We start from the raw sequence: 24,038 nt of genomic DNA on the forward strand, positions 1-24,038 counted from the left end.
CTGGTCACAGCGCAACAGAGTAAGTGCGATGGGAAGGAGTCGCTGCCTCGCTCCGGACGTTTCCCCCACCCCCCAGGAGGCCCGGTTACCTCCGCAGCATGGTCAAGGTGTCGGTCATGCTTCGCACCCTCTGCAGGAGACTGTCCAGCCTGTGGGGCTCCTCCTTCAGAAACCGCACGGCCTCCACTTCGATGCGCAAGATGGCTCGCATCTTGTTCTGTAGGGTTGGGAATTCTCCTGCAGGCCAAGAGCCAAGCCAGAGAGTGAGCCGCCCGAGAGGCAGGACGTGGAGCCCCCATCCCGCGTGCGCGCTGGCCAGGCTCGGAAGCGCGGGGCTCATGCGCCCCGCACGCATCTTCAGGAGGCAGCCGCCTGTCATTAGTGTGTCCCTTCGTCCTGAATCTTACAGGGTATTTAGGGTACTTGCCTGTTTCGTTCAGTGAGGCATCCCCGGTGCCTAGAACGCTGCCCGGCACACGTAGGTGCTTGCGGACTATGTGCACGCACACAGGTATGAATGACGCATCCTTCACTACTGGACAGTTTTTTAACCCCCTCCCCCACCCCTCCACCCCCCAGGAGAAGGGCTGCGGACTTCTCCCTTCAAGGAGGAGGCTCACCTTTCAGGGTAGCTACGGCTTCCCCCACTTGTCGCAGGAGGAAAGCCCCGTCTTCCACGTCTTTTAGAGTGACCACTCGGCTGGCGGATGTAGAGTCCTTCTTCAAGTCTTCAACAAAGTCTTCCAGCTCACTGTGAGGGGCAGGGGAGGAGCAGACCAGCAGGTGGGGGTGAACACTGGGTCCACAAAAAGAGCAGCTGCAGTAGCCAAGGGCTTGTCCCCGCCTCCCCTGGCCTTCTGCGAAGATGGCAGCTCACAAGAGTGGCTCGGTCTGGCTTAAATATTCCGCTGGGGTGTAAGGCAGGTGCAAGGGAGTTTTCCCAGGGCCTGTTCATGGGGACACCCCTTTTTTATTTTTTATTTTATTTTTTCTTTATTTCTTTATTTCCAGTGGGGATACCGATGCCAACTAAGGGACGGGTGTTGTGCACTTTGTAACATGACAGAGGGGATCGACTGTATGCGCTGTAGCGGGGCAAAAGGAGGAGTCCCGATGGGTTTAGATCAGCCTTCTCAACTTGGAACTTGGTATTTGGGGCTAGATAATCCCTCCTTGTGGGAGCCTGCCCTGTACAGTGTGGGGTGTTCAACAGCATCCCAGCCCTCTAGCTACTAGACGCTAGTAGCACCTGCCCCGAGCCTGTGACAAACAAGGATGTCTCTAGGTGGTGGGAAATGTCCTTGGAGGTGGGGAGGGAGAGGAGGGGAGGGAAGCAAACTTGCGCCTGATCAAGAACCTCTAGCTTACACTGATGATCTCATCAATAAGGACTGACTTTCCACTCTAAGCTACAGAGGGAAAATGATCATAGATCTGATTTCTGGTGTGTCTGTATGTGTAGGAGAGAGAGTGTGGAGAAACACACACACACACCCACACACACACACCCTAAGGTACTGCTAGAGTTCCAACAGAACTGAATTAAGGTCTTCCGCTTCAAAACGCAAACCAACCAACCACCCAACCAAACGAATACGTCCTGTCTCCTGGGCACATTACTAACCCTGTCCTAAACACATGTTCGTATCACTTCCATTTGCCTGTAAACCTGACAACAGAAAGCCTCTCTCTTAAAGAAGAAGGAAAAGGATGTTGAGAGATGAAGAACCACTAGGTGGCAGTAGGCGACCAACTTTCCACTTGCCGATGGCACGGAGCTTAGAGCAGGGGAGGAAGACAGTGGATCTGGAAGAAAAAAAAAAAGAAAGGAAGGAAGAAGGAAAGAAAAAGAAAGAGAGAGAGAAAGAGGAAGAGAAAGAGAAAGAGAAAAGGGAAAGAAAAGGAAAAAGAAGAAGGAGAAGAAGAAAAAAAAAAAAAGGTCTGCCCAGATCCTTCCCTCAAAGTGGGCGCGCAGGCGGGAGTTACGGATGTCACAGCCTCTGCAGGAGGGACTCGGGCGGGATGCTATGTATATTTCACAGGGGCCTTGGACCAAACAACAAATTCATCCACCACAGAGAAGCGGGATGGGGCTTTTGGTGACATCTTTTATTCTGTTAGGGAAAAGGAACCCAGCTGCCTGTGATTCCTTCAGATGAAATGATGCAACTTCAAACCAAAAGGGAAAGCCTTTTCTGCTCCCTGTCCACACCGTGAACTACGGAGAGGTGACTGGTGTTCTGTGTCCCACCCACAGAAACTTCCTACAGCTGCCACATCCCTGAGGGGAGGACGTGTGCCATCCTTCCAAGGAGCTCTAAAAATGGCACCTGTGTGTTATTTTAAATGAAAAGTTATTTTCCATTTCATCATCAAACTGAAATATTAAGAGCGCACATAGGACACACTGTCAAGTCCTTCCAAGTTTTGAGGGAAGAGCAAAGACCCAAATGTTATCACGGTTCCATTAAAAACCCACCAGCTTGCCAGGCTGTAATTAATAGTCCTAGGAGCTATTATCTGACCTAGAGTCAGTCTGCCTAAAATTCTATTTTAATCTCTTCTACACAGTGTGCTTCTTGGATTTCATAACTCTGCACACAGGAGACCCCTAAATGTCACAGCTTTTCCTTTGTTGATCAAGGAATATATACAAAAGTGTACTGATATTATCGTATACAACAATGTCACTTCTGTTCACACGTTCATGCTGTTAGAAAGCAGTTGGATCAAATGTGTTCCTTCACAACGTAACAGAGATCAGGGAGCTAAAATGAGTGCTGAAAACAATTTTTCAATATTATGTACTCAATGTGACTTTTGAGATGTGAACTCTGCTCAAAGGAATGCCAGATGTTCCCAGATGCTGTGGTTTACATGTAAATCTGTTCTATTTGTGTAAGTTGCTTTTCCTTCTACCTTAGTTAAAAAGAAGCATCAATTTGTTGAACTATGTTTCATCTATTATTAGAAGCCCAATTATTATTTCCAAATGGAAACCCACCAAAGAGAGAGGATCTTGATTCAACTTCTCTCCATAGTTCTAGACCCAAATTTCATTTCTCTGCCATCTGAATGGCTCACCAGCAACTTACCCTAACGTGACGCCCAAGGGAATTTATTTTCCTGTGTGTGTGTGTGTGTGTGTGTGTGTGTGTGTGTGTGTGTGTAAGGACAAAAACAGGGGAAGGGAGGGGAGGGAGAGGAGATAATTGTTTTCCTAATGTTCCAGAGTTGAAATTTCAGGCTGTCTTTTGTAACCCGCTCTCAGTCGCTACTCGGATCCCCTACTCAGTCCCCTGCGTTTGATTTCTCTTTCCATTCCTATTTCTCCTCTTTGATCCAGGCCTTACTGACTTTTGACTGACTGTTACTGCCCTTCCAATAAGGCTTCCCTGACATTGGTGTTTCCCTCGCCATCTGTCCTATACGTGATCACCAGAGGGACCTTTCTGAAATACAGCTCTGACTTCACCACCTCCTTGATCAGAAAACATCAGCACCTCCTCCTCAGGCCGGCAGTAACTGTCCAATGTTCAGACATTTCGGAACGTCCTCTGTAGCTTCCTAAAATGCATATTCTCAAGCTCCATCCAGAGATGTTCTGAACCTGGGGTTGGACCCAGGAGCTTTCACGAAAAGCCAGGGATCCAGGTGATCTCGGTAAACGCAGGTCCCACGGACGTCGAGCAGGCATGCTGGGCCTGAGTGTGGTCTCAGATACGGGCAGTCACCGAGCAAACGGGAACGGCATTACCCACATAGGAGACACGATCTAGACCCACATTGGACCCTGCTCTCCTGGCAAAATGCATGACCTGAAGTTCTCCAAGGACATCTTGTGCCTTCCCCATCCAGAGACAGCTGGATCATAGGCTTCCTCTGCCCAGGAGCCCCCCGTCCCCTTCCAGTCTCCACTGACGGAACCCCACCTGTCCTCCAGGCCAGCCTGGTTCAGTTTAACAAGCCACTTGTGACCCAACTACACACAGGGCCTCGCCCTGGGCATGGGCGCACGTGAATAACTTCAGGTTCAGTCTTCTTGATCCCTGGGGCCCAGAGGAATCTCTCCTTTGTGTGGGTTCACCCGGCACCTGTGAGTCATCTGTTTTGTGCTCTACACATACTCATATGTTTGGCTTCATGAGACTGGAGTTCCTCAGCAGCCCCGTGCCCGCCGTCTTCCCCGTGTGGGGCCCGCCCACAGTGTCTCCCCACCGTATGCTCCCCACTCTGCTTCCTATCTCACTCTCGGCGGGGCTGCTGGTCGCAGGGTAGGATTGACGCTGAAGATGCTTTTTCTAGGCCAGAAGCAAGAAAATGTCCTTTTTTCATAATTCAATTGGAAAACTGACGAAATATTCTGAAAAGGCAATATATTTTTAAAGACGTTTTCAAGAAGAATCTTAACACCTCGAATGAGACAACTGGGCTGTCACAAAAACATTTCTGACAAACAGCCTTATCGCCTCACGGTGGGTGATCGACTGTCCACAAATGCATCGACTACGTAAGATTTTGGAAGGGATTTTGAGATGTCCGTCAACGGTAGCCAAATTTCATTTTTGAGGAAAGTAAGAACTCTATAATTGATTTCTAACCCCCCTCTGGATGGCTACTGAGAGGAACATTCTATTTTTAATGAGACACGCGGGGTTGGCATCTGAGGAGTACAAGCTCAAGCATCAAACAGATTATAGAATTAACCCTTTCCATCCCTTTCCATGAAGACTTCTGGACCCTCTGCTCATGAGAAGAATGCGGAAGTTGCCTCTTTATATTCCCAATTGGGGAGATTTAAGAAGCGAATTACTGACAGCAGGAGAACGCAGAAAAATTACTATTCATGATCCTAGAAGGTGAAATCACTCTATGATAAATCTTCATTGCATAACAAAACATAGATTACCATAAAAGATGGGCCTGCCTTAGTGACGGGGGTAGAAATGAACTGCTCGTTTCAATAGTGGGACTTGATAGATGCTTTCAATAAGAACCTCACGGAAGATGGGTAACTTTTAAGGAGGCATCTTTCATTCCTGGATCACACATACTTTACATCTGAATTTTTCTTTTGCGCTTTTAACTACCGTTGAATAATAGGAAGATAATCTTAACACCGTGATTTTGGCTATTCGTTTTCATTTACTGAGATTAAAGGCAGACTCCTCATTTATTATCGGGTCTTGCCATTTGCTTCCTTTCATTGGCTGTGCTGCTGAGCCCTACAAAGGAGCGTGGTGCTCCGGCTTCTCAAGAGAGGGGCGCAGGTGAACTTTCTGGGTCTGGATGGCGCTAAGGGTCCACGGAGGCCCGGAAGGGATAGGGCTCTAACTTGCACATAGTAGATGCTCAATAAAGAGAGAAGGAGAGAGCACCACCAAGGAAGGGCTTTGTTGTCGGCGAGGACAGGGCCCTCTCCGGGTTACACAGCGTGACACGCGACAGGTGCCCCCACTCACCACAGCTTCTTGACAATCCTCTCCTCCTCGTGTAGGTATCTCTGCCTCTCTTGCTCCACCAGGACGCGTTGTCGCTGGACGGGGTCCTCCAACCTCTTCATGGTTTCAATCACTTTGCCACTGATTTCCAGCTCAGCCTTCTTCATCATGGCCCTCAGCAGTTCCTGGTTCTGTAGCTGTCAAACAAAAGAAATCAACCTCAGCTGGGCTCTGGCTGCCTGAGAGTCTTGGGAAGTGGGTCTGGGGAAATAGCCCTGCAGCTGAGTGTTTATTTCCAGCAAGAAAGGGAAGGAAGTGACAATTGTGTATAATATTGCTACTTTAACCACCGTCTGGGGTTCGGCTGCGAACTGACCCAACCAGACGTTTGTGTCTGTGTCTGCAAAAAACCAGGAGCCTTTCTAGACTCTGGTCAGTGCCTCGTGGGCAACAGGCATAAACTCCCATTGACGTGTTTTTATAGGGAGCAGCGGAGAACACCAGGTTTGGAGCCAAGCGATTGTTTGGGATGGTTTTGTAGACCTATAGAGGCACCTGGGAATCGTTTGCAAGCCCCGAACTAAAACACAGAACTAAGCGTGTGATAACGCAGAACCCAGTGGCCCAAGCCACCCTCCTTGCACCCGTGTGACCTCAGGAAACATCACTTTCTCTTTCTCAGTGCAAGACTTCAGCTGCAAAAGTGGGACCTTTAGGAGTACGGCTTATTGTGTTAGGGGAACATCTGTAACGTTGGGAGAGCTACTCCTTACACCAAAATACTTCTTCCTGCCTGCTCTGGCCTCCTCCCATCACAGTGCCCAAAGTACCCTTATGACTTGGTCTTTTAGATCTCAAAGGCTTCTTTTTTTTTTTTAAACCTTTGACCCCCTTCATCCATTTCTCATACCCCTTCCTCTAGCAACCACCAGTTTGTGAGGTTTTTTAATATTTTTTAATTCCACCTGTACCTGTAAGAGAGGTTGCATGATATTTGTCCTTCTCTGACTCCTTTCACTTAGCATTATGTCCTCACGGTCCATCCATATTGGCACAAATGGTAAGATTTCATTCTTTTTTTGATGGCTGAATAATATTCCATGGTATATATACATCTTCTTTTTATACTTTTATTTTTTTAATTTTATTATTGAAGTTGACATCCATTGTTATATTAGTTTCAGGTGTACAACACAGTGACAACAATTCTATACACTCAGTACTCAGTACAGTTAGTGTAGTCGCCACACACTATTTTGTCAATATTACTAACAATTCACCCATTGACAGACACTTTGGTTTCCATATTTTGGCTACTGTAAATAGTGCAGTAGTGAACACAGGAGTGCATACGTCTGAGTTACTATCTTTGCTCTAAAATACCCAGAAATGGAATTGTCGGGTTATATGGTAATTCTACTTTTATTTTTTGAGAAACCTCCATGTTGTTTTCCACAGTGGCTGCCCAATTTGCCTTCCCACCAACAGTGCATGAGGATTCCTTTTTCTCCACATCCCCATGAGCATTTTTTACTCCTTGTCTTTTTGATACTAGCCCATTCTGACAGATGTGAGGTGACTGTGGTTTTCATTTGCATTTCCCTGATGATGAACAGAGTTGAGTATCTTTTCATGTACCCGTTGGTCATGTGTCTTCTTAGGAAAAATATCTATTCAGATCTGCCATTTTAAAAAAACTGAATTGTTTGGGTTTTTGGTATTGAGTTATACATACTCTGGATACTAACCTCTTATCAAATACATGATTTGCAAATATTTTGTCCCATTCAAGAGGCTGCCTTTTCATTTTGCTGATGGTCTCCTTTGCTGTGCAGAAGCTGTTTACTCTGAGGTAGTCCCGTGGATTTTTTTCTTTTGTTGCTTCTACATTTGGTCTTAGTTTCAAAAAATCATTGCCAAGACCTCTGTCAAGGAGATTACCACCTGTGTTTTCTTCTAGGAATCTCATAGTTTCAGGTCTTATGTGCCAGTCTTAAGTCCATTTCAGAGCCAATTTTTGCATTTGGTGTAAGATGGTGGTCCGGCGTCATTCTTTTTGCATGAGGCTGTCCGGTCTTCCCAGCACCATTAAACTGAAGAAACTGTTCTTTCCTTATTGTCTATTCTTGGCTCCTTTATCATAAATTAATTGACCGTATATGTGTGGGACCATTTTTCTGGGCTCTGTATTCTATTGCATTGATCTGTGTGTCTGTATTTATTTATTTATTTTTTAAAAGATTTTATTTATTTATTTGACAGACAGAGATCACAAGTAGGCAGAGAGACAGGCAGAGAGAGGGTGAAGCAGGCTCCCCACTGAGCAGAGAGCCCTATGCGGGGCTCGATCCCACAACCTTGGGATCATGACCTGAGCCGAAGGCAGAGGCTTTAACCCACTGAGCCACCCAGGCGCCCCTGCGTGTCTGTATTTATGACAATATCGTACTATGTTGATTCTTATAGCTTTGCAATGTTTTTTGAAATCAGGCCATGTGATGCCTCTAGGTTTGTTCTTTCTCAGGGTGGCTTTGGGCTCTTTGGGATCTTTTGTGGTTCCACTTTGGATCAAACCCCCAGCCCTGACTACTATGAGACCTGGGCGTGTTACTTAGCCTCACTTGGTCTCCATTTCCTTGTCTTCAAGGATGAGGAGGATGGATTCACTTCCCTTGCTAGAGCTTGTCTGAGCATTGAAGGAAATACTGCTCGATCCTGAACAGGTACTCAACAAATGTAGACTTGGCTCTGGACTATTTCAGCGTTATCAGTTAGAAGAGAATCTGTGTCCCTCTTGCTTATACAGGTCCATGTACCCAAAATCACGTGATCACAGACCCCTGAAACATAGTACTTGATGTTGATGGTTGCATCAGTACCTATATAGGTACTGATGGTTGCAATGATGATGATTCCAGATGAGCTCTAAGCCTCTTGGCAATTCACTCTTTTTTCCTGGATTTTATGCAGGCTGCTTGCATGCATAATATCACAACAGCCATGTAGTTTCCAGAGCACTCTCTTTTATGAGCCTACAGAGTATACCATGTGGCTTGCACCTGACTTCTTAGGAATCTAGTCAAATACTTGAGTCCTGTTGCTAAGTCCTGCATTCAGTATTTCTCTGGGGCAGGACAGTTCTCTGATAGCGTATCCATCAAGGGCATTTCTTCGGTCAGCTTTGAAGACAGTAGTTACATTATACCTATTACATTCTCCCTAAAGTTTCCCTGAAATTTCAATGAGCTGTTACTGGTTTGTTCTGTTCTGTTTCCTGGTTTCATGGACGGTAGGACAACTACTGTGTATCAACTCCGGAGAGTGAGGTCTTTGTCGGCTGTCCATTACTGTGTGCAAATGCCACGTGACCCTCAGCTCAACACTTCTCCGTGTCATCCAGTTTTGCTGAATACAGAGAAAACATTTCAACACGGACAACAAGCAGAGCCACCATCTTGGTCCAGGCCCAGCTCTGTACCGGTGGGCCATCGGGAAAGAGACTGCCTGCGTTCAGTTTCTAGTTTTACCCCTCAGTAGCCATGTTTCGGGCAACTTAGTAATCTCTCTGTGTCCATCCATAAGAAGGGGAAATCTTCGTTCCTATCTCAGAGGCCGGGAAGGGAGATTCAGTGAGGGAATAATGTGCTTATCACAGCGTCTGGCACAAACCTGGCCGCGGGGGTGGGGCCTGCAGTTTTGTCCGGGAGGGACCAAATAAAAATGGGCCACTCTTGGGTTACCTTCTTGAATGACTCATAATTATGCCCTCATTGTTTCTGCTAATCACGTGTTTTTATTGTGGTCTTAAAAACAGCCAATATATTGCTGAAAGTCACCATGTATGGAAACTAGTGCATGGAGGGCGAGTTCCTCCCTTGCCCTCTGCAGTGACAACTCTGCCTACAAGGCATGGGGGTGTCTGGCCCTTTCCCACATCACCTGTCTCCTCCCATTATAGGCAGCTGGCAATCCCTGCTTTAGCCACACCAACGTCCTTTCTGGCATTCTGACTGGCTAGGCTCCCTTCTGCCACAGGGACTTTGCACCTGCAATTTCCTCCATTTCTGCAGTGACTCCAGGACATAGGGTCGCTCACGGCAGGTACTTGATAAACATTGATAAATGCACAAGTTAGGCAGTAATGCCAATGATGATGAACAACGGAGAATCTGAAATTCCTTCCTTGACAGTAGACATATGGGCTCGCCCACAGGCTCAGATATGCCTTGGGCTCAGCTCTCACGCCCTGCCGTGCTCTGACAACAGTGTTGTTGAATACACATGGCAACACTGCCAGGTACCAAAATGACACGTTTAAATTCAATGCCATGGGTCAAATCCCACAGACCTATTTCCTTCAAAGGGGTGGGGGGGATATGGGGTCACAGGTATGCACGGGATAAGTAAGTAGATGATTAAGTGTGTTGAAAAGTGACTGACACCTGGGTCCTACCCCCAACCCCCAAGAGATTCTGATTTAACTGTTCTTCTGTGCAGCCTGGGCATGGGGAATTCTTTTAGCTTCTCAGATGATTCTGATGTGCCACCAAGGATAAGCGTAACAGCCTCCCCATTCGAGAAAAGGACTCTCGAATGGAGAGATGATATCACTGTGCCATGAGCTCGGTACACAGCCCTCTGTCCCGAATCCTCCCGCCAAACCCCACAGACAAGTTCCAAGCAAATCATGGTCCCATTAGCAGTGGGTATTAATAGTGGCTATCGGGCTGGAAATTACTACTGGAATATTTAAAATTCTTAAAATTGAAATTTGGAAGATGAGAAAAGGGAAGCCCAGAGGTCATGTGACTTGTTCCAGGTCCCTCAGTCATTAAGGGCAGAATCAGGGTGAGAATTGAAGTATTTTTAATTCAACCCGGTAATTTTTCAAGCCCCCCAGTTGCTCTGCTAACAAGGCAGGGACATGTCTGTTTTATTCCCAGCCACAAGCCCAGTTTCTAGCACACAGGAGGTACTGACACATACGGGCCGTACACAGGAGTTTCAACCGGACATTACTCAGAAACCTACAGACAGTGGAAGAACCACAGCCGCAGGTAATACTTGAGTTATTGGGCTGGTAACATGGCAGACGGCATTTAAATTATTTCACCTGAAGAGAAGGTTTGCCTGGCATTCCGGGTTATACGATCCTCCTTCCAGAAAGAGGGGCTTACCGGAATCAGCTGCAGGGACTAGAGAGGGAATTTTCCATAGCACAGTGCCGACACCCAGGCAATGATGCGCTAGTTAATCATGAAGGAATACTCACGGACCCAGGTTCTCCTTCTATGTTCCTCTAGTCCTCGGCCCTCCTGCCTGGTGCTCTGGCCACTGTCCCCAGGACACAGGACGCCCCTGTTCATCCCATCACTGTGTGAAATGCCAAGCTGAAGGCAAGATTTAGATCCACATCTCTCTCTAAACACTTCACATAAATTAGTCATCAGCAGTTCATATCATTACATGTACTTTTGCTTAGCAATGATAGCTACATGTCAATTAACTTAAAACCCCTCTATTAAAGCATCCTTTACAAACAATAAAATATCCCCATTTTAAGGGCACATGTCAGTGAATTTTGATAAATGTATAAGCACCGATGTAACCACCACTAAGATAGACGGCATTTTTTAATACCCTAGAAAACGCCTTTGTGATCCTTTGCAACCAGTCCCCCCCAAACCCTGGCCCCAACAAACCACCAATCTACTTTCTGTCCCTAAAGACAAGCTCTTCTTCTCCTCCATGGACATATACATGAAATGACACAATATGTAGTCTTGTGGGTGTGGTCTCTTCCCTTCAGTATACAGGTTTCGAGATCCAGTGTGTCATTGAGGGTTTCAGGAGGTCATTTTTGTTAACGCAGCATGGTGTTCCATTGTGCGTGTAAATCAACTGCATAGATTTGCACTGTACATACTAACATTTTTATATGTTTGCATAGTGACTTGCTTCTGGTGATCCTGATTTAATTCACTTATTTCTGGTAGCAATTTTTGTAGCCTTTTTGATTCCAGATATACACAACCATATCATTTGTGTGTAAAGCCAATTTTACCTCCCTATGGGGATGCCTTTTCTTTCTTTTTCAAGCCTTATTGCACTGGCTAGGATCTTATGTACAGTATTCAATAGAAGTGAGAGAAGCCTTCCTTGCTCTTGTTTCTGATTTTATGGGAAATGTGTGTAGTGTTTTAGCATTAGCGATGTTTTCTGTAGGTTTTTTAGACATCCTTTATCAGGTTAAGGAAGTGTCCTTCTACTAGAGTGTTGAATGTTTTTATCATCAGCACTGAATTTTGTCACATGTTTTTTCTGTATTTATTAAAATGGCAGGATTTTATTCCTTTTTCCCATTAATGGGGTTAAATACATTGATTCTTTTTTTTTTTCTCATATTAAAACAATCTTGCAAACAGGTGTCATCCCATACCTGGGATAATATCCTATACCTGGGATAAATAGTATCCTTTTTATATATTGCTGGATTCAACTGCTAATATTTTGGTAAGGATTTGTTATGCATATTTTCATGAAGGATATTGGTCTATATTTTCTTTTCTTAAATTATCTTTGACTGGTTTTGCTATTAGGGTAATGCTGGATTTACAAAACCAGTTGGGAAGTGTCCTCTATTTTCTGAAGGACAGACTTTCTTTCTTCCTTTTTTTTTTTTTCAATACTGTAAAAATGTCATTTCATTTTTTCCAGACTTAACTTTGTCTTTTGGAAGAATTGGGTGGTAATTCTTATTTATATTTCCCTATAAGTAAGGTACCTTTTTCTTTTTCTTTTCTTTTTTTTTTTTTTTAAATATTTTATTTATTTATTTGACAGACAGAGATCACAAGTAGGCAGAGAGGCAGGCAGAGAGAGAGGGGGAAGCAGGTTCCCTGCTGAGCAGAGAGCTCGATGTGGGGCTCGATCCCAGCACCCTGGGATCATGACCTGAGCCGAAGGCAGAGGCTTTAACCCACTGAGCCACCCAGGCGTCCAAGTAAGGTACCTTTTTCTTTCCCCCTCTCGCTGCCTATAAGATTTTCTATTATTTCCTCTCCTCCACCCCAGGGGTCTGTTGAACTTTTTTTGGTCTGTGGATTTACAGCTTTCATCACATTTAGAAAAAGTCTAGCCACTATTTCTTCTAATGTGTTTCTCTTTTCCTCAGACCACTTAATATTGTTCCACAAATTAAGTTTTGATTCATTTTCTCCAGTCTTTTTTTCTTTATACTTCAGTGTGAACAGTTTCTATTGCTGTTTTCAAACTGATATTTTGTTTTGACAGTAATATATCTTCTATTAAGTCCATTCAGATACTGTTTTTCAGTTCTTGAAAGTTACACTCAGATTTTTTTTTTATATCTTCTTCTTGTCTTATTGTGTTCATGTTTTTCTTTAAATCCTTGAGAATAATTATTATAGCTGCTTTAAAGTCCTTGCTGCTGTTCTGGTTATCCCTGCAATTAGTGGTTGCTTCCTATCAGTCAATTTTTAAGGTTATGGATCACATGTCTAGTAATTTTTGACTGAGTGCTGGACAGGCAGTTCTGGGTTGAACCAGTGGAGTTGCTCTGGCAGATGACTCATTTACTTGTGGATCATTTTTGGTCTTTAGGGGCTTGGTTTTAAGCTCTGTTAGGGTGAATCTAGGACATTCTTTACTCTGGGACTAGTTTAGTCCTGAGACAGGAACATCGTTCTTCTCTGATCTTTACTGAATGCCCCAGTGACCAGTGAAGCCTCTTGACTCTCGCTTGTAAAAGTATGGACATCTCCCAGCTCCGTGTGACCTTTGGGTATATTTTTTTAGCTTAAAGCCTCCCATTCTACTTTTGCCTGGCTTGGTGATCTTTCTCACTATACATGTTTGGCTTATTATTCAACAACAGACCCCAGGTTTATATAGTCTTTTCTTTGTTGAGCTTCCTCTTATTTGGTATTCTACTCCACAAATTCTAGCTGTTTCAGCTCTGTAAAGTTAGATCTTGTCTTCTCAATTAGGGTGTCAGTGCTCTGCTCAGTCATCCCTTTCTACATCATGATCTAAGAATGCCCTCAGGCAGAAAGCTGAGTCAAGTGTAGGTTTCACTTCCTTTGCTTCTGTTCTCCCAAGGATTACAGTCCTGTGTTGTCTGTCATCCAATGCCTGGAAATAGTTGTTTAATACATATATATATTTATTTTTTAGTTTTCTAGTTGTCCACAGTGGGAAGGTAGGTACTGTTACAGTTACCCCCTCATTCTGGAAACATAAATTTATTATAAATGCTATGCTTTGACATTTTTATAAAAATACTCAGAAATAATGTTCTTGGCCATTAAATATTTAATTAAACCAAATAATTTGCCCCATCAACATCCAGAGACTAGAAAACTGCCTAAAACTAGTTCTACGCACCTCAAAATAGGTATGTACCTCACATACTAAATCCTGATTTCTTAGGTAAAACCTAAGACTATCAGTCTAACCAACAGTGTCATATAATGGGACTGATTTTCTGTCCAGCAGTGACACTGAAAAGTAGTTGTACTATAAATCAGAGGTTTCCTGATGATAGCCAGACCCCAGAATGACTCCTGACTACCCCATTAAGTTCTCCAGGTTGTAGGGAACAATGTATAAGATGCTGGTCACAACCACTTGCTATCTGGGAGATGACTCCCCATCTTAGACAGCTTCTGTGTGAGAGTCTATCTAGGGCTTGGTAAACTGTATGACACTGAACTAGTTCCATTAATTATTTCTGACCAGTTGGAAAAAACAGATCGGCTCAGCACAATTCTGAGGCCAAATTCTGGTGTGCTTTTCTCAGGGACACTGTCCCTATGATCATTTTTTTTTTTTTTTTTTTTGGATGTCAGAAGTTAAATGAGATTCTGGCACATTTCCATGAGGTACTATTTTATTTAAAAAGACGCCTTAAGATAACTGTATTGAATTATATCATTTCAAATACAAGGTCTTTGTGTACTGCTATGTTTCTTTTTTGTGTTGGTATTTTACCTCCTTCCTCTCTTAGGAAAACATAGTAAATTCTCAGTAGTCTTAAAAATAGAACGCTAAGTTCAGAATAACTCCCACTTAAAAAAAAAATTTATCAGGAGGCAGAATAAGGAAATAGGAGCCGGGGCTGGGGGGGAACCTCTGGGAATTAAAGAAGTAGGATATATCTATTCTCTCTTTAGGCCAAGTCTCATCTGGCCGTCACAGAACTTGTGTCACATTTTCTAGAAGCTTATATATCCCCTCAGCCCACAGAGAGGGACAGAACAGCAATCACTTTGGTGGACATGGGATTACTTTGGGAAAATCCAGGTACTGTGGCACTTCGGAAAAAAAAAAAAAAAAGATGATCTCATCACTTAGGAAGAGCAAACTTTTTCTAAATCACACCAGAAAAGGTAATAGATAAAGAAAATCATCTTTTGAAGGAAACAATTATTAGGTAGAAGACCTTTACCTGTTGCCTGTCCATTGTTGCCTGCTAAGTGCCGACCCAACTTTTACTTCAGAATGGAACATGACAACACGGAAGTTCCATATAGCTCTTGTAGCTATTATAACTAAGTAGAGAACACATTCTATTTGCCACTGGGAATGGGGTGCATCTTTTGAAGTCAGGGTTTTGATGTCGTCAAGTGTGTCTTTCACACTTACAGGGTGGTGGCTACCCCATCTGCTTCTGCTTCACCTTTGTGATAGCTGAGATCTCAATATTTCTAAGAGGCATCTCAAAGGACTGAGGGTTCATAATACCCACAGGCAAGAGTTCTTACCCCAGAACATTTTAGAATCACCAGTGCCTGACCTCTGGTTCACAGCAGTGTAGTCAGACTCTAGCAGGGGTGCCCAGGTACCGATATTTTTGTTAAAGGCCTCAAGTGATTCTAACAGGTAGCCAGGATTGAGAACCACTGTCTTAGACCAATAATTCATGTGAAATCGGATAGGAGGGAATTACACAAAGAAGAGTTTTAGTGGTCTTCCTCATCTTCTGCATAGCTCCTTGTACCTCCCTTGACATTCTTTTTGCCCAATTTAAACTACCCATCCCACTGTGTCCTCATCAAATTTCTATCCCTGAGAATAATCCATCAATTCTGAAAATAAAATGCTCAAATAGGATACGCTCTACAGTCTAGGATTTTCCAGTGATTTAATTATCTAATTACTAGAGCCGGCTGCCAAGCACAAAAGATTTCATTCAGTTTCACTATTTTATAACACAGTTCAAAGAACATTTGAATTTCTAATTCAATTTTTGTTCTTTGGAGACTCCTCCACGGAGTTCCGTATATTTCTAATGATAGTTCCATTCTTGGACTTATAATCACGTTGGGGTTGCACTTCCTTTTCAGTGTATAACACATACGCCGAAGGAGAATCGGTGCTGAGATGGCTTAATTATTCTAAACTGGTTTTGTCTTAAACAGACAGACTCCCCTGATTGAAAAGACAGGAAGGAAGGCTGATGGGGACACAGGAAATACAAAGACTGAGGTAGAAACAACCACCATCGGCTGGGAAACAAAATGTTTAAGCCTCCCCTATGTCTTTGCTCTTTAGAACTGCACACACGTCAAAGCTCAAGAGAGTATTTGCTTTGTTCTTTATAACCGCCCCCCCCCCCCGGGGCAATAAAGGAACCTGTGTGGTTAAGATAGCGTTCCCAGACCTTGACCGAAGAACCACATTGCTTGAGGACGGATAGTTCTGAAACCGAGCTACCACAGTTCAAGGTTCACCCGGAGAAGCGGGTTGTGGGGAACCCCCCACTCCTCACTGGCTGGAAAACCAAACAAGGCCAGGGTGATGCTACAGGCACACATGTCACCCTCCATATTGAATGAGCCACACTTCAGAGGAAGCCTGGTACTTAGACTAAAGCAATTCTACCTACCCCCAGCTCCCCCAACCCCGCCATGCCAACACCTGCTTGCTTTGGAAAGCACACTCAAGATTCAGGAATTCTTCTTGTGAGGGTCCAGGGAGGAGAGATAATTTCCAAATGGCCAGCAGGTGGCACTAATGGGCAGTAGCCGCATGAGGAGGGGCTTACCCTCCAAAAAAAATCCCAGGGAAAGACCTGGGACCCAGCAGACCCATTCTGGCCAGCACATTTGCAGGGTACTAAATCATTGGTTTTTAATACTTTCCAACATTTTTTAGAATGAATACTAAAATTTCATATAAAACCTCGGTTTCCAGAAAAACCCTAGGCTCTAGTGCTGTTGGGTTGCGAAATCACCATCTTAGCTTTAACTAGGTGGTGAGAATTGTAGGGATCAACCATGAGTGAGCAGAAGGGGGAGCGAAGCTGTGATAGGAAGCCCTTTCCCTGCCACCACCCCTCCCTTACCAGCTCCGAGTACACCACACTGTTTAGAAGATGAGTTTCCTGAAGTCAGGAAGATCCCCACATGGCGCCCAAGCCTGCACCACATCCTCAAAGACCAACCTGCCCCAAAGGCAGGGGGCATGAGGCTGATACAGGAAGCATCCCAGAAAGGTCTCGGAAAGCGATCTCATAAAGAAATGCACAGCCCCAGTTCCTTCTACTCAGAACCCCACAAAACATTTCTCTGCTTCATCATACCAATGGGACGGATTTCCCCAGACTGGTGACACAGAGGGTCATTTTCCCTCCCTTTCGATTCCCACACTGTTTGTATGTTACCGAATAAATGGGAAAAGGTAAGGAAAATATTATGGAACGCACTCTACACAGATAAAATGCAGATGTGTTTCTCAACCAGTCTTCCATGACGGCTTATTTCCTTATGAATTCATCCTCTATTCTAAAGTCATAGTTCTAAGTACATCACAGTTCTTTGCAAAAATAGCGCAGGTGCCTGTCCCACCTTCACGCACGCTCACTGAGGAGGACCAAGGAGCCAAAACATTTGCAAGCAGGAAGTTTTAACTGGCTATTAGATGCTCCATGGGCTCCTTTTTTTCTAGCTGTCCTCCAAAAGAACAAATATTTAATGGTTTTTCATGTGTAAAAGCATGCCTCGCTTACAGAAGTGGTAACAGACTGACTCGAGTTGCGGTAGAAGGATCTAGACCGATTTTGTGTGTGTGAGAGAGGAAACCATGCCTCGATGGGGCTCCTCTTTAGGTCTTCAGTTCGCCTTAGGAACACAGGGTGGAGAGAGCCCCGGGAAGGGGCTGAGGGGCTGGGGACGTTGGGGGAGGTGAGCAGGGAGGAGTATGCGGACTCTGGGGAGCTAAGCCAGAGGACGCCCTCCATGCAGAACTGGGCAGGTACCTGGAGCTGTCGCATCTGCTGGAGCTGGAGCCTGAGTTCGGCCACACTCCGCCTCATGTCGAGCAGGCTCATGTGCAGAGCCGAGGGGCTGGCAGGCAAGGGCTGGCTGGACACCCCCGATGACTCCAGAGCGCCCACAGTCTTGCCTCCGGAAACATGCAGCGTTCCTAGGAGAAAAGAAGAGCCAAGAACTTCAGGGTCCCAAAAGTGGGAGCTCTGAGTCTCATCCCGACACAGATCACCAGTAACTCCTTCAGTATGAAAAAAATTTTAATTATGTCAGTCCTCTAAATGGCAGGAAAAAAAAAAGAATTGGGTTTAAATTATGGCACATTCATGCAAGGTTATACTATGCAGTCTGTAAATGTCATGTTGTAGAAGGCAGAACACAGAACTGATGCCACATTAAGGAAGCTCAATTTTTCCTTTCCTTTCCTTTCCATTCCCTACCCTTTCCCCTTCTTTCCTTCCTTCCTCTATACAAGTTTGCACAGAGAAAAGATTAGATGTATATAAAACAAAGTATTAACATTCTTTCTAGCTGCTAGTATTCCATGATATATAAAAAATATATTTAATTCAAAAATATATATTTACTCACATATATATATAAAATATATGTGTGTATACACACACACACACACACACACACACATATACACACACACACATATTTACTTATTATTTTTTTAAGTAGGCTCCACACTGGACATGGAGCCCATTATAGGGCTTGAACTCATAACCATTAGAACAAGACCTGAGCTGAGATCAAGAGTTGGTCGCCCAACTGCCTGAGCCACCCAAGTGCCCTGAGTTTTATATATGTTTATATTTCTACTTTTTGTATCATTAAATCTGCATGATGAATATCTGTAATTTTATGATAGAAAATACATTTTTATAATAGAAAATACATTTTCTTTTAAGTCTGGGATCTAATACCGGGTGCTCACACGGTCAGATGTATTATCTGGACAACAGACACTTAGTTCTGGGCAGATTCAGCCCAGTCACCAAGGGGAAAGTAGTAAGAAAAGGGTCTTCTTGTTTATCCCTGTGGGTTTTCAGACCAAAAGAAGCAGGACTTCTGTTCACATCTCGTTTACTGAGAAAATCAGGCATGGTTCAAAAATTCTCTAGGAGAGGAAACAAAAAAGGCAGCAGGAAGAAAATCTTCCTAAATAGTTTTCGAGCTGCCATAAACTTGTGCTTCTTGGGTCCAACTTAAACAAGCCTCATGGATTTCCTAAGTCCATCTGGGAAGGGCCTGATTTGGCCGAGGCTGATTCAGAAAATGCCTCCCCAAGGATCTCGAGTAGCATTTACAGGATCAGCAAGGTATAGGAATCAAAAGGAAGAACCACTGTCTTCACAGGACAATGGAATTCTCTGGAAGAAGCGTCCAGAGTAGACCGAATTTACATCACACACACACACACACACACACACACACACACACAGGCGTGAGCACGCGCACACACCCTCTTCTGGTTAGCTCTCTTTTTTGTAAAGGATAGTCTGCAGGCAGGCCTTCTGGGACCAAACCCTGTTGCTGCTTTGCACACTCTGAAGTGGGTGCACACAGTGGCCTCTCTCTCCATCTGGGCTCAGCATGCGGGGAAATCCTTCCCCTGCGCACACAGCCTAGCCTCAGGGGAACTGCTGGGGGGGGCGGCGGGGGGGGGGGTTGACACGCCCGTGGGCCAGGGAGTGCTCACAGCTGTCCTCTCGCCGGCTCCCAGCAATGTCGATGGGCGCTGATGGTCCACCGAATTCCTCACCCTCTGAGGACCAGCCCTCTTGTGGCCCCCTTGGGGCAGTCAGGAGAACAGAACGGAAAGCATTGTAAGGATTTCCGAAGGGACCCCAGCAGGGCAGACAAAGAGCTGTTTGTTATTTGTACAAGCTGACTGGGTACTCCTACCATCCCAGCCTTGGCTCTGACCTACGCTGAGCTGCTCTCCCACATATCTGAAATCACCCCCCCGGAAGAGGAAGACTTGCCATCTCTGCAATGGTCCCAGAGAATATTCTCCAACTGGGAAGGTCTCCGGTACGAGGACATCCAGTAACTGCAGCATGTCCCAATGAACAAGCACCTTCGAGATCAAGGATTCCGAGGCTGATCACAACACACTGGACGTTTTCCTTTTAGAATCAGCACAGGCAGGTTCTGTGCCCACAGGCAGAGACACACGCGGACGTGCCACCAACACACACACGCACACGGACAGCATACGGCATCAGGTGTACCACAAACGGTACCATTGAGGTATTTCTCCAAGGAAAATGACACAGGGCTCATTAGCCACCCCCGACTTGGGGTTAAGAATTTCTCTGCTCTTCTTCAGCCAAAGGAAGACACACATGCCTTCTACGTCCCCTCTTCTTAGCACGGTGAGGGCGATAGGGCACACACCATCTGGTAGAGCTGAATGCCAATCACTGGTTCTAAAAAGCATTGTCTGTCCCCAAATTTCTCTACAGAATCCACACTCATCTGTCCAATTTCTTCACCATCTAATTTACTACATCTGGTTTCTATCTCCATCACCCACTCGGTGGCTCCCTGTGAGACGGCCAGCGGTCAGGTGTCAATCCCACAGATGTGGGGCCGATGTGACAGTGAGCAACATCGGGCTTTGCCTCACTCCCTTCTTTCTCAGTCAGTTTTAAACTCTCCCGTCTCCTTTCTTTTTACCTCTCTGCCACTCCATCTCGGACACTGTCTTTCCTCATTTCTTTCTCAGCCAGTCGTTTAAATCCTGGTGTGTTTTCTTAGAAAGCTTCTCCTCTCACCGGACACATTTCCCAGGGAGCTCACTTCTACTAGGACCACCTACAAATGTCTCCCACACCTTTGTCTCCAGCCTCCAGGTCTCTTCGCATGCACATACCAAGACCTTGACATTGATCTGGGGATCCTCTACAAGCAGGTCAAAGTCATTATTTCTCTTCCTCTTCCCCAACCCTCTTTGTCTCCAGAGGCCTGATTTTGGCCAGTGGCACTATTATCCACTCAGTTATTTAAATGAGAATCTAGGAATTTATTCTCAGTATCCAACATCCTAGCTGTATGACCTCAGGTAGGTAACACGACCTCTTTCTCAGTTTCCTTATCTGTAAAGTGGGTCAGTGGGCTATGGGGAGGACCGTGGAACTAACGCACGTGAACTGCTCATCCCGGTGAACCAGGCCAATGCAGGGAACTGTGATTACTATTTCTCTGAGCAGAGTGGGCAAGAGGAGACCCTGCCAGCCTCCCCGCCTCACCTGGGAGTGTCAGGCAGTAGAAAAGCCGAGACTCACAGCAACGGGCTGAGGTCAAGAAGCAGGGGCCCCGAAATCTTAAAGATGGAGCTGAATTCGGTGGGTGGGAACCAGAGTGTGAAACGAGCTCCCCTTCAGAGGTGATGCACAGGACCGGGATGTGCTCTCCACACCCACACAGGAGGCACAAGCATTCTGCTCCCAGCGCGCCCACACTAGTCCGCACAACCTCACTCCTTTCTAATCATGTCGTCCTTCCCCACCCTCCTCCAGATCTGCCTGAGGTCAAGTACACTGTCAGATGAATCTTATTAATGCAAATTTGATGTGAGCTTAATGTATCCTGTCATGACAGGAAGAACACGGGCTTGGGAACTGGCGGGACTGGCCGTAACGCCCCCTGGCGGTGCGACTCGTATCTTCCTTACAGGATTATGTGTGTGAAATGACAGAATGTACAATATAAGACCCATGGTACGTCTTCGAAAGGGGAGGCTTCTTCTGTTCTCTTAGATCCACCGTAAACCCAATATTCCTTGAGTAACCAGAAATCTGGTTTTCCCTTTTTGATCTACCCTTGGCCCAAAGAGCTCCTTGATGTGTCTGTAATTCCGTGGACTTGACTACAGGAGGGGGATAATACTTTCGGTCTTGTAGCTTACTTCCTAGAATTCCAGAAGAATTAAAACATTCTGCGCACTGTACAAGGCTGCGATGATAACAAAAGCCCCGCGCACCACGTCTAGCCGTGACCCATGAGAACGAGAGGGACCAAACTCAGCAGGGACACGGGGACCCGGCAACGGACATGCAGCTGCGGGCGGCATCACCAACCGGCTCAGCCCTTGTGGAGGAGAAAACTGGCAGCGCATTGCCCATGGTACTCATGTTCATCCCTCTGGACTTACTGATTCCACTTTGGGAAATGCTTCCCGGGGATATCACACCTGCTCCTTTCCCTTTGCTCCAAAACCATTACAAAATCTTTCGCAACGAAGAAGTGAAAACAACCTACACAGCTTTAAGGGGCACCTTAACACAAAAGAATGAGGTAAAATGACAGGTGGGGACAGGGGAGACCACCACGTGAGTATGTGTCGTGTGAGGACATGCGTTTAATGTTCTCATCTGGGGCATGGGAGTAACAACTTGTCCCCATCTAGGGGAGAGGCATCAGGACCTAACGAGTTCCAGCACGAAAAGCACCCAGAACAGTGCCTGGTACGCAGGAACACTCACAAAACGTTTCCTGTGATTATGAGGATGATGTCACCCAAAGTGAAAGGGAGGAAAAGGAGAATGTAAAAGAGTGTGTGCATCTCCATTAGAACAACAGCATTGGGTACTCAGCGTTCCTAGAATAGAATCCAGGGGCCTAGAAGGTTTTAGCGTTCACTAGTTCACCAGGCCTCCTTTGTTCTCGCCAGCTTCCTGGACACGTAATTGACACAGAACACTGTGTAACTTTAAGATGTACAATGTGTTGATTTGATGATACACTTACACATTACAGTATGATCACTATGGTAGCGCCAGCTAACACGCTCATCATATGTCCCGTAATTGCCGCTTCCTTTTTGTGGTGAGAACGTTTAAGATCTACTCTCTTGGTAACTTCCAAGTATATAGCTGAGAAGTGTTCTCTATAATCACAACACTGTGCTCATAGTAGATAACCCAGAACTTGTGCATCTTCTAACTGGAAGCTGACACTTTTGACCAACTCCTCCCCATTTCCCCCAACTTTCAGCCCCGGCTAACCACCGTCTCACTCTGTTTCTTCGAGTTCAATAGATTTCTTCCCCCACTTACGTTCACAATAGATGAGAAAATAAATGAACCAACAGACATCTCCCAAACAAACTGGCAACTGGTCTGAAGCCAAGTTTAGCAATTTCCGCAAAATAATTCTCTGACTGCGGCCAAGGTCACCGATTGATTTCTAAGTAAACCGACAAATCCCATGAGGCCTGGAAACACTGGACAATCCAGCCCGGCCAGCTTCACAACTGAACTGTCTGTACTTAGCCAGGGAGGAACCAGATCGACCAGAGGTCTCAGGGGCAGCCCCGAGATCTGTCCGTTCTACCATGTTGTGTAACATGCTGTGGCTTCCCCAAATTAGGGGTTTCACCCAACTGGCCACATGCTTCCTGTGTCATTCAGTAGCTGAACATGTCCCTGATAATAATTTCTATTTCTAATCCAACGCAAGAGAAGATCTCATTTTCTTGAGAGGAGGCCTGCCTTGAGCCGGCCGCATAAAGTGGACATCAAATAAACGTGGATATTGGTGAACTCCACTGGGAATATAACTGGGGCTTCTGGCAGGGGGGAATGCTGGCATTTACAAAATTGGCCCTGGTTGGAGCACACCTTCCCTTCCCACCTCAACCACGGGCTCCCTTCCAGTTCATTCCCATTCTTTAGCTGGGCTGAGCTCCTTCCTCCCTGTGGAACATTCCAATGGCTTCACTTTGCACTTAGAATAACATCTAAATTCCTTTCCCCAGCACTTACACATGCCTCCCTGCCCCCTGCCCCCACTCTTAACCTCATCTCTCACTCACCTAAGTAGTCCCCATTCATCCTTGGGGCCTCAGCCTCTGTCACTTCCTCCGGGCAAGGTCTCAGTCGAGGCCAGATCTGTTGGTTAAATATTCACCCTGCACTCCGTCTTACCACTCGTAATTACTTGTTCTGTATCTGTTTTCCCCATAGGCTTAGGAATTCTAGGCGGGCAGCCCTGTCTCAGTGATGCCCACTGTCCTTGCCCAGTGCCAGGCACACATATTTGTCGGATGTGGGACCATATACTTGAATAAATGAAGAAGAGTGAATGGACGAAGAAAAACGGAATGGAGAAGACCAAAGGGCTTAGGCCACGCCCTTCCCCTGAATTAATTAGTGACTACTCTGGAATTTCAGCATTAAGCTGGGAAGGGGTAGTGGTGGTGGTTGGGGTTCTGGGGGGAGCGTGATCCAGAAAGCCTCTGAAATCCAACCAATTACGCAGCTCGGAAATGCCCCGAAACCAGCCAAAGCGA

At 45.5% G+C, this 24,038-nt stretch overlaps 1 protein-coding gene across 23 annotated transcripts in view; it reads right to left on the reverse strand.

The window, feature by feature from the left end:
* The window catches only part of KIAA1217 (KIAA1217 ortholog), a 750,245-nt gene that overhangs the window by 21,496 nt on the left and 704,711 nt on the right, over positions 1–24,038 (reverse strand). For all 23 annotated transcript variants that reach the window (XM_047742845.1, XM_047742844.1, XM_047742846.1 and 20 more), the window contains 4 exons: positions 17,722–17,888; positions 5,463–5,638; positions 621–751; positions 90–237 (listed from right to left, as the gene is read on the reverse strand). In XM_047742845.1, the coding sequence (XP_047598801.1) occupies positions 90–237; positions 621–751; positions 5,463–5,638; positions 17,722–17,888 (622 nt within the window). The remainder of the gene's footprint in view (positions 1–89; positions 238–620; positions 752–5,462; positions 5,639–17,721; positions 17,889–24,038) is intronic.

This window comes from Lutra lutra, chromosome 8, assembly GCF_902655055.1.
Source record: "Lutra lutra chromosome 8, mLutLut1.2, whole genome shotgun sequence".
Taxonomy (NCBI): domain Eukaryota; kingdom Metazoa; phylum Chordata; class Mammalia; order Carnivora; family Mustelidae; genus Lutra; species Lutra lutra.